This window comes from Populus alba, chromosome 13, assembly GCF_005239225.2.
Source record: "Populus alba chromosome 13, ASM523922v2, whole genome shotgun sequence".
Classification (NCBI taxonomy): Eukaryota; Viridiplantae; Streptophyta; class Magnoliopsida; order Malpighiales; family Salicaceae; genus Populus; species Populus alba.
Window position 1 is genome coordinate 8,497,540 of NC_133296.1, and position 14,989 is coordinate 8,512,528.

At 30.4% G+C, this 14,989-nt stretch overlaps 1 protein-coding gene across 1 annotated transcript; it reads right to left on the bottom strand.

Annotated features, from left to right (window-relative positions):
• Positions 1–4,309: 4,309 nt before the first annotated feature.
• On the bottom strand, positions 4,310–10,446 carry LOC118040613 (uncharacterized). The gene is made up of 8 exons (XM_035047585.2): positions 10,310–10,446; positions 9,965–9,988; positions 9,452–9,557; positions 9,237–9,305; positions 8,222–8,715; positions 6,615–6,876; positions 5,077–5,285; positions 4,310–4,569 (listed from the first exon to the last, which is right to left on the bottom strand). Exons 1-8 carry the CDS (start codon positions 10,312–10,314, stop codon positions 4,503–4,505), a joined length of 1,236 nt encoding a protein of 411 aa, XP_034903476.1. The 5' UTR covers positions 10,315–10,446; the 3' UTR covers positions 4,310–4,502.
• Positions 10,447–14,989: the final 4,543 nt, after the last annotated feature.

Sequence of the window (14,989 nt, forward strand, 5' to 3'; positions counted from 1 at the left end):
AGTTGTTTCAACACATATCATGACTAAGTAAACAAATCTAACAAGAAAACCAAGCAACAAAAAGAGATGTCTTAGGAAAGACCATTGAATCGAGTCAAGTGCCTTTCTAAAATCAATTTCAATAAAGCACCTAGGAGAGGCCATTTTCCTTTCATGTTGCCTAAGAAGCTATTCAACCAAATTAATATTGTCAACCATACGTCTACCACCCAAAAATGCATTTTGCATAGGACTGATGATGCCATCAAGAGCTTGAGTCAATCTCGCTACTAAAAATTTTTATATCACCTTATAAACCACATTACAATAACATATTGGTTTGAAATCATTGGCAGAAGTTACATTAGCAGACTTGGGAACCAAATCCATAATAGAGTGGTTAATATGCTTCAAAAGCTTCTTGAAAACAAAGAAGTCATGCACAACAACACAGAAATCCTCCACAACAACATCCTATGACTTCTTGAAGAAGATAGAGGAATAACCATCAGGCCTAGAAGATTTGTCATCTCCAATAATGAATAAAGCCTTTTTAATATCATCATTAGAAACTATAACTAAGGGAAATACATGTGAAGCTTCATCAAGACATCGGCCACAACGAACAACATCCATATTAAGGGGAAGAGTATGCTTCCTTACCCCACTTCTGGTGGTTACACTTATAACGACTCCTTCACAAACCCTTCCTTTTATGACTACATCAACCTCAACAGTATTCTTTCCCTTATGATTATGTGACACAACCTGAGCAGCATTACCTTCAAACAATCCACTTATAGGAGAATTGTGATGTTTTTTATTCCTTTTTACCATGATAACTTCTCAGTCACCAGCCCCGACTTCAACTTCAGCTTGCATTGGATCCAAACAATGATCCTCAATCATTTTCTTTCCTTATTGGTTACAATAGAAGTGTCTACAATAGATCTTAACCTTCAAAAAACATTATCCCGCCTCATTTGATCTGCAATTACATTGTCCTAAGATCTGACCTTACTGGGCCCACTAATTGAAAAGGCCTTAGAGTAGACTCCAATAGTGTGCCTAATGACTCTACGGTGCTTGTAAAATTTTAGGCAAAGTTTCATAAACAATAGATGGATAAAACACGGGTTGAAAACCCATTGAATTTTTTGAAAAAAAAATAAAACATTTGGGTCAGCTAAATTGACCCTTCCAACTCATGACTTGAACATTGCCTCGGGTTTTTTAAAATTATAATAATTATTATTTTTATACACATATTAACTTGGGTCAGCCCATATTGACCCTCTCGATCTATGATTTAGGTCTTACCCCAGTTGATACCCGAGTCGGGTTTTAAAACAACAATACTAACAACTTGTATCCTTACATTGACCCTTTTGGTCCGTGATCAGGGCCTTGCTCCTGGTTGACCCCCAAATCAAGTTTTAAAACTATGATAATAACCATTTTTATTTTATGTTAACTCAGGTCAACTCGAGTTGATCTTTCTAACACGTGACATGAGCCTTACCTTAAATAAAGTTTTAAAACTATGATAATAACCACTTTTATTTTATGTTGACTCAGGTCAACTCGAGTTGATCTTCTTAACACGTGACATGAGCCTTACCCCGAATTAAGTTTTAAAACTATGATTAAATTTAAGGATCATGGCTTACAATATAATTGATATCATGTGGATTGAAACACTCACCTAAAGGAACAAATTATGAGTCTTATTTTAAAACGATATAATTTTGTGTTTATATAACAATTGCATATCAAGAAACTAACACGTTTCAAAGTACTTTTTTCATTTAATTAATAATTAATCTATATAAAAAAAAATCAAATCTTTCTCTGTGAAACTGGCAATAACAAAAAAAAATATCAATGTGAAAAGATCAAAAGACAACTAGACACATGGTTTAGTTTCTTTGATTCCAAGGGTAAACATGTCATTTTATTATATTTTAAAAAATCAAAAGACAAAAGTACCTTTTAGATAGTTATAAAAATTTTGATTTGGAGGATAATTAGATTATTTTACTGTGCTACAACAAATTGGAAAAACACTTATATTTTTTTTTAATGACTAATGAGGTGTGTGAAAAAATAAAAATACCTGAACACCAAGGTCATTGGGTTTTTTTTTAGAAGGGAAAAATATAATTAAACAATTGTAATGAGTAGTGAATTGTGTGTGGAATGAAAATGCCTACAGTTTTAGCTTCTTTTTTTTTTTTGTTTTTTTACTATATTAAGACAGAAAAAGGATCTTTTAAATATAAAAAATAGAGAGTACAACGATTATATGAAAACATTAACTGTATGATTTAATATTTATTTTAAAATGAAATCCAAGCCGAAGAAATAGCTCTTTACTGTGTAATCTAATGTGACATACAAAAAAATAAAAAATGTTAATAACAAGTATTGGGAGATGATTAACAGCCAAAAAAACCCCTTGTTTTTTTTGTTGATGATAAGGGTTCTCTACCAAAATTAAGTTATTTTTACACAATTTTAAAGGCACATCCCCTTGAAAAAAAAAATTATTATTTTCTCGAGCTTTAAAGTATAAACCTTAAAAATCAAAGAAGGAACAAACCTCCTTAAATACCAAATTAATTCCTTAGAGTTACCAATACAAAACTTTACATCCTTTTATAGACATCTATAATTGTAGAGAAAAACCATGAATATGATGGCATGCCATGCTTTTTCATTTCACACTACAGGTCTGATGCTGGAAAGCTTCAATTGTGCAAAATGCAAAGAGAAGAACCTCTACTATCTCCAAGCTTAACAAATTTATTTCTCCACTAAGAAAAACAAAATAACTTATATGAAGGAATACAAGATTCATCAATAAACAAGATTCTTCGTGAATGTTTGAAAGTATGCTTTTAATTGTGTTTCAAAAATGTATTTGCATTGAAAAAATATTAAATTAATATTTTTTTTAGTAATTTTTTAATGATTTTGAAACGTTGTTGTTAAAAATAAAAATAAAAAAATTTTAAAATATTTTTAAAAAACATCATATTCTAGGATCCCGTGCATTAGTTCTAGCCAACACTATTGGACAATGGCTACTTCACCATGCTATACTAATTGCATTTAGAAGACGCTTGCAGGCAGGGAATGAGGGGGCCCGACCCCTTATTATATTTAAAAAAATATCAAATTGAAATGGCTTAACTGGTAGAAACATAATTTGTATTTTTTTATTTAAAATTTGATTTTTTTTTATTATTTCATTTATATAGTGCCTTTTGTTATTTCAATGATGTGCTGACACATGATAAAGGAATCAAGTCCCAATCGTGAAAAAATCAGAAATAATAAATGCACATCTCTCCCCGTATCCGCACACGTGTGAAAATTACTTGAATGAATTAAATTCATCAATAAACAAGATTCTTCATGAATTCCTGAAGGAATGTTTTGAAGTGTGTTTTAAAGAATATGTTTATTTGAAAAAAATATTAAATTGATTTTTTTATTTTAATATTTTTTAATGATTTTAATATGTTAATGTTAAAAATAAAAAAATAAAAATATTAACAAATAAAAAATATATTTTTTAAAATATCATATTCTATAATACCATAAATGCATGTTAAATAGATAAAATCCATAAATGCATGTTAAATATATAAATTAAAACGTGAAAGACATGCCACAACTTTAATAATAAAATTTCAAATACCACTATGAAGTTAGCTTTTCTTGAAGCTTATGGATTTTGCACGATATAATTAACTTTCAGTGTGTTTGTTTAGAATTATAGTGGAAACCGTATTTTCAAAACTTTTAAATTTTTTTTAAATAATTTTTTTTTAATATATTTTAAAATCACATATACTAATATGAAAAATAATTTTAAAAAAATAAAAATAAAATAATTTTAATATATTTATAAACAAGAAAACACTTTAAACAAGACTTATCCACAGCCACAATCCCACACAAACCAAGACTTATCAGCAGCTTCCGGATCACAAATCATGGAGTTGCTTCGACGCAAATTACTCTGCTCGGTTCGACATGACCCTAACTGGTCAGCATCAGCACACCACCACAAATCCAGTGTTCCAATCCCAAAACTGAAGGAATACCAAGTAGTATGCAACTTTTTCAATAAACATCTTCTTTCCAGGGGATTTGCTACTACAAGTTACAACTAATTGCATGTGGCACAGCTTCCTCACGCAATCTAATGACAGGAAAAGCACGGCTAATTTCCTTCAAGTCATTGCACAAACAAGGATGCAAATTGGCCGGTGGCTCAACCTACGAGGTCTAGTTCAAGAACTCACATTAAACGATCACATCAGCTGGAAAAGAGAAGAGCACTTAATTATTGCAATTATCATAGCCATAAATGGTTGTCATTGTCATCGTGATCAACAGAGCAGGCACGCCAAGTTTTATGAAAGCTGGAAATTTACGAGTAATTATCATCTCAGGAATGGATAGCTAAGAAAAGCATAAAAGGAGGTGAACAACATTTGATCCAGCTGCCCTTATTCCTCTTCCTCAGCCTCTTCTAGCCACTTAACGAAGGGCTCCAGGGCCTTCACAAAGGTTTGTCTACAAATTCCCAGTAACAAGAGAGAGAGAGATTAGCTTCATTAATGCAGCACCAAATGTCAGATTAAGAATATAATAAGCTAAACTCTTGTTAAATATAAAGAAGACCAGACCAAACACGCAATGTATACAGAATTGGTATGAAACCAGGCCACTCTACCTTCCCATGTCATAATGGAAGGTTAAATAATGCATTTTCAACTTGTAAGGAAGATGTTATACCAGGTTTTCTGTTCTTTTATTTCTAATTATTATTGCGATACAAATGAAGAATTCATCCCACTGTATGCCTTATTGATCCCCTCAGATTTTAATGATAACAAAGTTATTTAAAGAATATAGAGCTTAATGCCAGTACAAGATGCCAAAAGTGAAGAAACTTGATGGAATGAAGTGAATTACACAGCACACCTCCAGAGAATTTTATTTTTTTTCCTAATTCACTTAATGATGAGCCTTGTTTGTTTTTATGTTGCCTGATAGAGTATATGAATTAAGCTTGCATACCTGCCCTTGGGGTTTGTTCCTTTGCGGAACCAATGCAGAATGGTGTCTTCTGCAAGCACATCTTGATCATAGAGAGACCTCACTATCTCAGGAAATAGCTTCATCAGCTTAGCATCCTCATAGCATTGCATCTGAACTTTATACACGAGTTCCAACTCAAGTTTTCCATTGGTGCAGAATGTGTTTAAGAGTTGAGCCCATGTCTTTACCTGCTTGATGAAAAGAAAACCCGTCCCAAACACAACATTATTTCATTAAAATTACAACTGGTGACCTATTCAATAAACTGACATGTAGATGCCACAAGTTGACAGGGAACTTCACACTTAAATAAATGTATCCAGGTAACAAGCAAGATCTTTAAAATCCAGCTCTCCTTTTCTTCAAATATATACAATTAGTCCACCAAACTACATGCTGAAATAAGGTAACCTAGACACGAAATGTGAAAGCACTTGAAAGTTCACAAAAATGTTGCCCCAATAACCATAAGAAATTCAAGGCAAAAGGTAAACAAGAATGGCTACCCTAGGATTTGAGATTTCACTGTAACTTGAAACTCAAACCAATTGATCAATAGAAGAAAAAAAAAAAAAGTACCATGAAATTTAATTTTTTTCTTATATGACACTGGACAAGACAACCCACTTAGGAAAAAAAAATATCAATAGGCTAAGCCTTCCTACCATGTCATGCACTCAGTAATCAGCACGTTATAAAAAAAAGATAGATTCTCCGCATGAACTGACATTACCATTGCACACAAGTACCAGTTAACAAGAAACTTAGCATCTCTAGGTAAAGACCAGCACAAAACAAGCTTCTAAATGAACTCATGGAACTTAAAATAAAATGTGATCAGCAAATGAAAACTACTTGCAAGTATAAAAAGTACAAAGAAAAAACAGGATCAAAACAAAAGATGCAAAATTATTGTATTTTTGTGGACAAGGGTATTTCCATAATTTCCAGATTTGTTGATAATCTGTATAATTCTCTAGGTCTGGGTTTTATTTGTATTTTATTTGTTGATAATCAGTAATTAGCTTTAATAGGTTTTTCCTTTCCTAAATAAAACCATTAGTATTTCTTAAATAGGATAATAAATCCTTGTCGGAACAGACAGCCTTTTTGAATAAAATTTCCAGCAGTTTGCTTTTGATCAAGCAAAACTCAATCTTCTCTTAGGTGTGCTTCCTATGAATAGTAATGTGAATCACATTCCAGGAGAAAATACAACACGCATCAATAATCACTAAACAGCCTCCCAAAAATACCTAATCAACCCTACAACAATTACCCATCAAAGTAAAATCCCCTAAAACTCAATTATATTACTGTTCAAACAGCACCTAAATTCAGACCCAAACAGCCCCCTAAGCTGTCCTGCATCTAGTCAATTTTCCTTTCCAACTGAAGAGAATTCCATTCATTTGCATCAACCTGAGGTCATTTTCCATTTTCCATAGATTAAATGGAAAATGACCTCAATGTTGTTCATAAAATGAGTCAAAAACAAGGTTGTGCTTAAGCCATACCTGGCGCAAAGCTGAATTGGCATTCTGCTGCTGATTCTTGCCAGACCATTGAACAGCATCCATTAATACATCCCACAAAATACGCACAATTTCAATGTCTGGTAGCTTAGCATCCTTAACTCGTTGTTTCACAGTGTCTATGACTTCAGATATGTCAACTTCCTCTGCTATCTGAGTTGTTAATGCAGATTTCATTTCCTTCAACTTCACCTCAAATATTTTCTTTTCATTATATTCAACCAGAGGTATAAGTCCTTCCTTGCTGAAAATCAACAATGCTTAGATATAGACAAGTTCCAGATTACAAGTAAAAAAAAAATTAAGAGTTTTGAGTGCTAGGGAAGCACAAAGACTATAGATTTGCACATGCTTTGAGAACAAGAGAGTTTTAGGTGGACAAGTTATCATGCAATTGAATATACAATTCATTTGCGCATAATTTATCTTCCTTGAACTCTTATAATCATTTCCATCTAAGTGAAGAGTTTGAGTGCATCGTTGGAACATATACGCCAAAGAACTTAAATTGACAAAATTGTACAAAAAGTCAATTGGGAAAAATTAGTATCTCAAAATCTAAACATGAAAAAAATTATCACGGAATTAATTCACTAAACAATAAAGAGAAAAACTACTTGTATCAAAACTTGCCTACCACATATCATGACCAAACCCAAATAGCATCACACCTATTATTTCACAGCAAACATTTTAGTTATCTTTTTCTTTGGCAAATTTCATTGAGCATAGAAACTAGCACTACTTTTCTGCTTTAAGCTACAGCTACGTTTTAGTTAATGTTTTGTCAAGGGAGATCAACTGACTAACATTTTCATCAAAACTTCTCAAGACATATAACGCACCCAAAAATACAAAAATCACCAAATCTCACCACACTTGCACTATACCAATGTTGGGCCCAAACATTTGTTAGATCGAGCATCTATAAATTACCTTTGTTATCTCAGTTAAAAGTTTTTCCACCGAAATAATTAATAATGATTAAATGAGTACAACCATTCAACTCCAATCAGAAAAGCTGAAACATGTCAGGCTCTATTCCATTCCCAGATAATGAAGCAACACACCATTGATCACAAATGTATTCGCCAATTTCCAAATTCAACCGCCAAAATTGTATTTATTTATTTATTTCCAAAACAATGAGATCTTACTATTTGCAAATGACAAGAATACAGTCCATTTCTGGAAATGACCAAGGAGGAAGCCATCATCCAAAGACACATCACAAATTCCATTGTGATCAGGCAGTTAAACAGGTGATGAACTGAACCACAATTCTCCACATGAAACAACTAACAAGAAAAAGACTAAAAAATTGAGCAGAATCCACATGTACCAAAAATTCATGTATTGTTTCCATGGCCATGAAACATTATATATCCTATCAGCAACACTAAATCAAAGGGTTTAAAAGGCTAAATCCACAAATGCAATAAAGAACCACAACAATTTCATCAACCAGCATTACAAAGTGTAGATTTGCATTTAGAAATACAAAAAAGTTTAAAAATTACAAGAAAATTATAAATTATCTCAAAAAGGATTTCATTCTGCTATCAAGGAGGAAGTGAGGGAAAACTCACGTGAAATGCTCAGAGAAACCTTCAGCAGATCGCTTTGCGGATGGGAAGAACTCCAGAAGGTTTTCCTCCATTTTTCCCCGTTTCAGAATTGAAATCAGATCATCAAGGCTATTATCAACCAGATACACCTTGAAGAAGTCTGTTATAAATGAAAGAACTATCCCTTTGGACACAAGGTTATCCTTAAGCAAAGGCTGGAAAACAGTCTCTGGTGGCAGCCCAGATAATTTCTGGGAGAATGCAAGTGCCGTGAAAATGGCCAGCTTCTTCCTTTCATTTTCTTCAAAAAGTTCCAGCGACTGCAGGAATCTTCGCATAACATTTTCAAGGTTCTTTATGAGAAATGGCCTGCGCCTCAGAATTTTCTGTATGTAGATTACAGATGGTAAAATGACTTCCCGTGTAGGCTCACAATCTATAATAGAGTAAGGATGGCGCTCCCCTTCATCAGGTTTTGTTGTGCCAGGTTGTGTGCGGCCTCCTGTGAAAACAACCTGCATGTATATATGATAAATTAGATTGGCTGAGAATTTAAGAATTCACTTCAGGTGAAAATATAAGGACACTATTATTAACATATTTCCATATATCGCATAGATTAGCATCTTCATTACTGATGTTGAGCTGATGCATTTTAGCTCTCAACGACATTTCCTTTGGCATTTAGAAAAGACAAATCAAGTTAAAAAAAAAAAACAAAAAATTGAACTTGGAACTTGAAGGTAACTTGTAGAATTAGTATAGCATGATTCTATAAAACACCCCATTTCCTCTAAAAGCAATCCCATGCTTGCTAATCCAAAGGATTTGACCCTGCATTTTTTAGCAAGATGCTGCTTTTATGTTCTACAAATAGACCACCGGCAAGTGTATGCAAAAAGATATAACTTCCCTTAAATCTTTTTTTTTTCACTAGGATCAACATTCTTGAATTCAAAAAAAAAAAAAAAACAATAAACTAGCAATGAAATGTTCCCTTCAATGAAAGTAGATTTATAATAAATGGAGAGCTTGCCTCAAAAAAGGTGTCACCGTATCTTGAGAAGTTAAGGTTTGAGGATTCAATGCTCTTAGCAACAAGTTCCTGCACATAGGGAATATCAATAAGAGCCACGAACATGAACCAGTCATGCATATTCAGACAACAAAAAAGATAAGGCGGTCAATGTGTATAAGATTTAGAAACAACACGAGAAAAGGAAGGCAAGAAAGAAAGAAAAAGGAAATTACCAGATCACCAGCATTATCCAAGTATATCAGGACCACTGCATCAGCAAATGCTGCAGGGTCCAGTGGTGCAGCGATATTCCGTTTGCGGGTCTTAATCCGCGTGCCACTGAAAGTAGGAAGGTTGAGTCAAGAGGTATCATCTAAAACAAATATATGAAAATCAAGACATCCAAAACAAGAACAGACACGATCAGTTTTTTAACATATACTAATATATAAACAAGCAGCATGAACTAAAAACTAGAAGTGTGATAAACCTATTTCAAATCTGAATTTGAAGACTGAAATTTGATCAGTATCGGTACTAAATCGTTCAACAAAATGATAAACAATAAAAATAAAAAAAATAAAAACCCAATTCACTGACTAGGACCCAGGAACCGGAACTCTCCCACTGATTTTGCATGTTTGTCTTAGAATACAGGATCATATCCTATAATTTAATTGGGAAATAGCAAAAGCCAAAAATAACCCCCCCTCCCCCCCCACACACACACACAAAAAAAACCTTACCCAAGAGTGGGTCTCTCCTTCGAGCTGCGAATAAGAAAAAATAAAACCTATCAGGAATATTAAAAATAATGTATATAAAAAGCCATCTCAATTTTCTAATACAAATTCAACAACCCAAAATAAAAGAAACAAATATCATGACACATGATAAAGGATTAACAAGAAGATATGTACAAAAAGAATTAACATGTAAAATAATCAAGAAGATAACCCAAATCTAAAAACCCTAAAAGTAAAAGAAACAGAAAAAAATAGAAAATGATGTTTTGAAGGAAACGGCGAAGAAAAGAAACAGATCGGTAAGTAAATATGAATATTTACAGAATGAGAGAAAGATGTGTGTACCTCATAAACCGAGATGAGAGAGAGATCGGGGAAGCAGAGAGTATCTCTGAGATTTGGGAGTGAGATTTTAGAGAGACTTTTTTTTTTTTTTTTGGTAAGGCAGAGTATGGACAGTGACAGTGCCACTCTTTTCTTTTATATCTTTACCAACGCCATGCAACAAAACATCTTCACAACCTATTTTTATTTAATTTTAAATTTATTAAAATAAATATTTATAAAAATTCAAATTAATTAAATCATAAAATAAAAAAACAAAATTCAAACAAGTTTCTTTATTTATATGTTTTTATTTGACATTTTGTATTAACAACATTTTTTTTAATAAAAAAACTTAGAGCAACTAAAAATACTACAAAAATTGAGATGATTTAAATTTTAAAAGAAAAAAATGATTTTTTATTAAAAAAATAAATTAATTATGTTTTTATTTAAAAAAATTATATATTTATTTATTTAAAAAAATGTTATTAGAATAATAACTTTTAGTAAAAAACTTATCATGGTATGTAAAAAAGTTTTTAACCAAAAACATAACTTAATGTATGTAAAGTATGAAAAAATAAAAGAATAAATAATTGGAAAAATTAATATAAAAATTAATGATAATATATATATATATATATATATTATTTATGTGTAATTATTTTTGAAAAATTGTATATTGTAGTTTTTAGAGGTGAGAAAAATCCTGAACAATCAAAATAATTAAAAATATTGAATCAAGAAAATAATTGAATAAACTTATTTTGGTTTTAAAAATTTAAAACTGAAACCAGATAAAATCATATAATTCAAACAATATTAAACCAAGTTGAAAATTAAATATATATACAAAAAGCATGTTTGAAAGCGTGGTTATAGTTGTTTTTTAAAATGTTTTTTAATTAAAAATATATTAAAATAATATTTTTTAAAAATTATTTTTAATATCAGAACATCAAAATAATATATAAACACTAAAAAATATTAATTTAAAATAAAAAATAAAAAATTTATTTTTTAAAAAAAACACTCTTCAACCCAACACACCCAAAAAAAAAAAAAAAAAAAAAAAAAGCCTCCATCGTCCTCCATCACTGTCGTCTGTCGATGTCCTCAAGTAACAATAACTTTTCCTCTTTTTTCTACTAGTTTTTTTAGCACCCGTGTTTCATATTTACTTGCTGTCATATCATGGGTCAAAGACAGTTAAATCTGCTTTCATCTATTACCAGTGTTTTATAAGTGGTTCCTCATGTTTTTAATCCACGTCTTAATTCGGATGTAAATGTTAAGTTTTCCATAATTTTTCACTTGTCGCGATTCCCCATGTTAATTTTAGATAAATATAATTTAACTAATCAAATTTTAAATTAATTTTTTAAAATTTATTAATTTAAGTTCTATAAATTTTAAGGTTATTAAAAAATTACATAATCATTAACTTTAAGATTTATATAATTAATTTAAATACAAGCTTAGTTCGAATACTCATATTAATTTTAAAAAAATTAAACTACTGTAAATACAATGTTATAATATGCTTTTTCATTGTTAATGCTAGTTAGTTCTTAAGGGAAATCTCACCAAAATTTTGTAATATTTTAGTTCCTAGCTATGTATGTTTATTCGATTTTTGTCTTCTGTCCTTTCAAAATAATTAGAAAATAATTATAAATCGCCTTCCCATTTCACAGCCCGGTAACTTTGCAATTGCAAATTACCTGAGTCAAGTAGTTAACAATATAAAAATTACCATGAGAGTTGTATTCCTCTTTTATTGTTCTCCAATACCAAAGTTTTATTATAATTATTATGAAAACCTCTCAATAAATTAGTGGGATCCTAAAACTATTTTCACCTCATGAATTATTTCAAGAAATCATCTCGCAAACCTCCTAAAATTCCATCTTGAATGAACCTTACAATAAAAATATTTATAAATATTCAAGTCGTTAATTAACAATGTTCATTATTTTATTATCTTTAGATATCAAGTTCATATTAAAATCCCCCAGCTTGTTTGATGGAATCTTAAAATTATTTTTTATTTTATAAATTATTTTGAAAAAATCATCTTACTTGATTAACAATCATTTTACTTGCGAACCTCCTAAAACTCCGTTGTCGGATAATTTTTATTGTAAAATTATTGGTGAATGTCAAATTGCTGATTAACAACAGCAGGTTATCCATTAATTTTAAAGTTGAAGATATAAGGAATGACAAACAAGAGAATTACAGGAATTAAATAAAGAAACCACAAGGCAAAAACAAAGATAATGTACTGCAGAATGAGAAAATGAATGTTGATGGATTAATAAAATTATCAGGACACGAATTAAATAAATAAGAAAATAAAACTGGATAATTAAAAAAATAAAATTAGAATGTAAGATTAAAAGTTATTGTTAGGACAAGTTATTTAATTTGTATCATAATTATCGCCTTGGAGTCCAGGTCTCCATTCAAATCACAACAACAAACAGTATTTAGCTGACAATTGTTTTTTTTTATTACCCACCAGTTCTCCATTTGTCTCCCTTTTGGTATATATTATTAGAATTCTCTTTTTAATACCCTTGCTTCAATCATGATGAGATTGACAATTGACATTAACGTAACCTAAAAGAAAATAATTGAATTCCAAGGAAATTTTAAAGTAGAATGCCTGAGGCTTTGGAATCTGCTTGTTGACGTTGAAATTAAAACAAATAAAAATATTTTAATCTTTTTAAAAAATATTTTTAAAACATAAAATCAAATATATTTGATTTAAGTTTTTTTTTGTTTTTTAATTCTCATTTTTTTTAAATCGCCCTAGGACATTCTCTTTCCTTTTCAAATGCCAAATCCCGGCCCTCTCTCTACATTTTTTTAACCTGCTAGCCTTCATGCGCTGATCTCTTACTAACCTCTCTTTTTGGAAACCCCTATGCTTATGTGTATTGACGTCTGCCACCATTTCATTAATGAGTGCCGCTTGAAAATTTTCCTCTTTTTTTTTTAAAAAAAAAAAATTATAAGTGGCGCCCCATTGGTTGATTTGGGCGGCACAAACTGGTTCTTGTGTGAAACAAGAACCAGTTTGAGGCTAGCTTAATTAATTTACCCTCTTTTTTTCTTTTTTCTTGAAATTAGATCATCAACTTTTAAATTATACAAAAGGGAAATGTAAAGTGTGCATTTTATAATTGGTGTTCTTTTAAGCCAAAAATTTAGACAAATGTTTATAATCTTACATTTTTTTTTTTGATAAAATTATGTATCTATGTAATATAATACACGGTGATATTAATCACTTAAATAATTATTATATGAGTCTTTTAGTAGGTATAAATAATTTTTTTTATATAAAATCTTTATATAAGTCAATTCAGTACATGTTATCTAACAAGAACCTATATATTAATTTCTGGTATCCCTAGTACTTAGTTTATAAAAACAATTGTTTTTTTTATGATAGAAAAAATATAATATTTATCGGTTTCAATGATTCTAATTAATATTTAATTTTAATAGAAAATTTGCCAAGAACATATAGAAATAATATCTTTATATATTAGATATATCATAATTATAATCACTTTATAATTTTTTTTGCAAAATATTTTTGTCTCAAGAACTTTATATTTACTCTAAATTTATAAATCAAATATTAGATTCATTAATTAAATGTAAATGAATGTTAAAAATAATAAAATCTTTATCAATAATAAATGTGTTTTTAAATGAACAAAATTAATATCTTGTGTAGACTGACTTTAAAGCATATACACTAATAAAAAAAACATATTATATTATTTTTATTTTTTATTATTATTATTTTTTTAAATATCATCACCTCAAAAATAAGGGAAAAGTGAGTCAAAAGGCTACTGTGAAGGCACCCTCAAATCACACATTCGTATTCAATTTCAAAAGAAACATACATGCATATAATAAATCTACCCATATTATAGAAGATCAAAACATCTTTATTCATTTTTTATTATAGAAAAACTAGAAAGAGTAAGAAAGCAAACACAGAGAAACACAAAATCATCATTTTTTTAAATGAAAATATTCCAACCATTTGTAGAAAAATCATTGAAAAATACAACTCTAAAAAAATTCCACCCGTAGCATATATATAAAATTAAACCCGCCATATCTAACATAATGCTTTAATATGAGGGGGGGTTGTTACTTGCTTGACATAAGAGGGAAGTTGCGACTTGCATGAGAGAAGAGGGCAAACTTTAAGAGGGGGGTTGCGAGAGAGAAGAGAGAGATGACCTCGTTTTGGGTGGCTGCAAGAGGTGAGAAGTTAAAGAATTAGGGTTTCAGAAGAAAAAAACAGAGATATTTCAGACTTGGTTTATTTGGAGGAATTAGGGGTTCAAACCAAACCGGTTTTAGAAGTATAAAGGTGTTTTTAATCGATTTTATTATTATTTTCTTAGTTTTTCGGTAATTTTCTCACCCTAAGAAAGATCATAAAAAACATAACGACATGGATCTGCTGACATGCTGCTGCATCAACAGCGTAGATGATGTAAAGCATGCAGCCATGATGCAGGGGTATTATGCTTGATAGAAAATTAAACGTAATTCTACAGGGAGTGAAAAAAAAAACAGATACTATACTTTGATTTGGTATTAAAAAAAAGATATCAATTGTGTCCCAAAGTAAAGAAGTCGAATATACGGCGGCAA

Excerpts from the sequence above, each read along its gene's own strand:
- LOC118040613 (XM_035047585.2), bottom strand. Across the intron at positions 9,306-9,451 it reads TGGATAATGCTGGTGATCTG|GAACTTGTTGCTAAGAGCAT; the intron begins GTAATTTCCTTT and ends CCCTATGTGCAG. Across the intron at positions 5,286-6,614 it reads CCAATTCAGCTTTGCGCCAG|GTAAAGACATGGGCTCAACT; the intron begins GTATGGCTTAAG and ends TTCATCAAGCAG.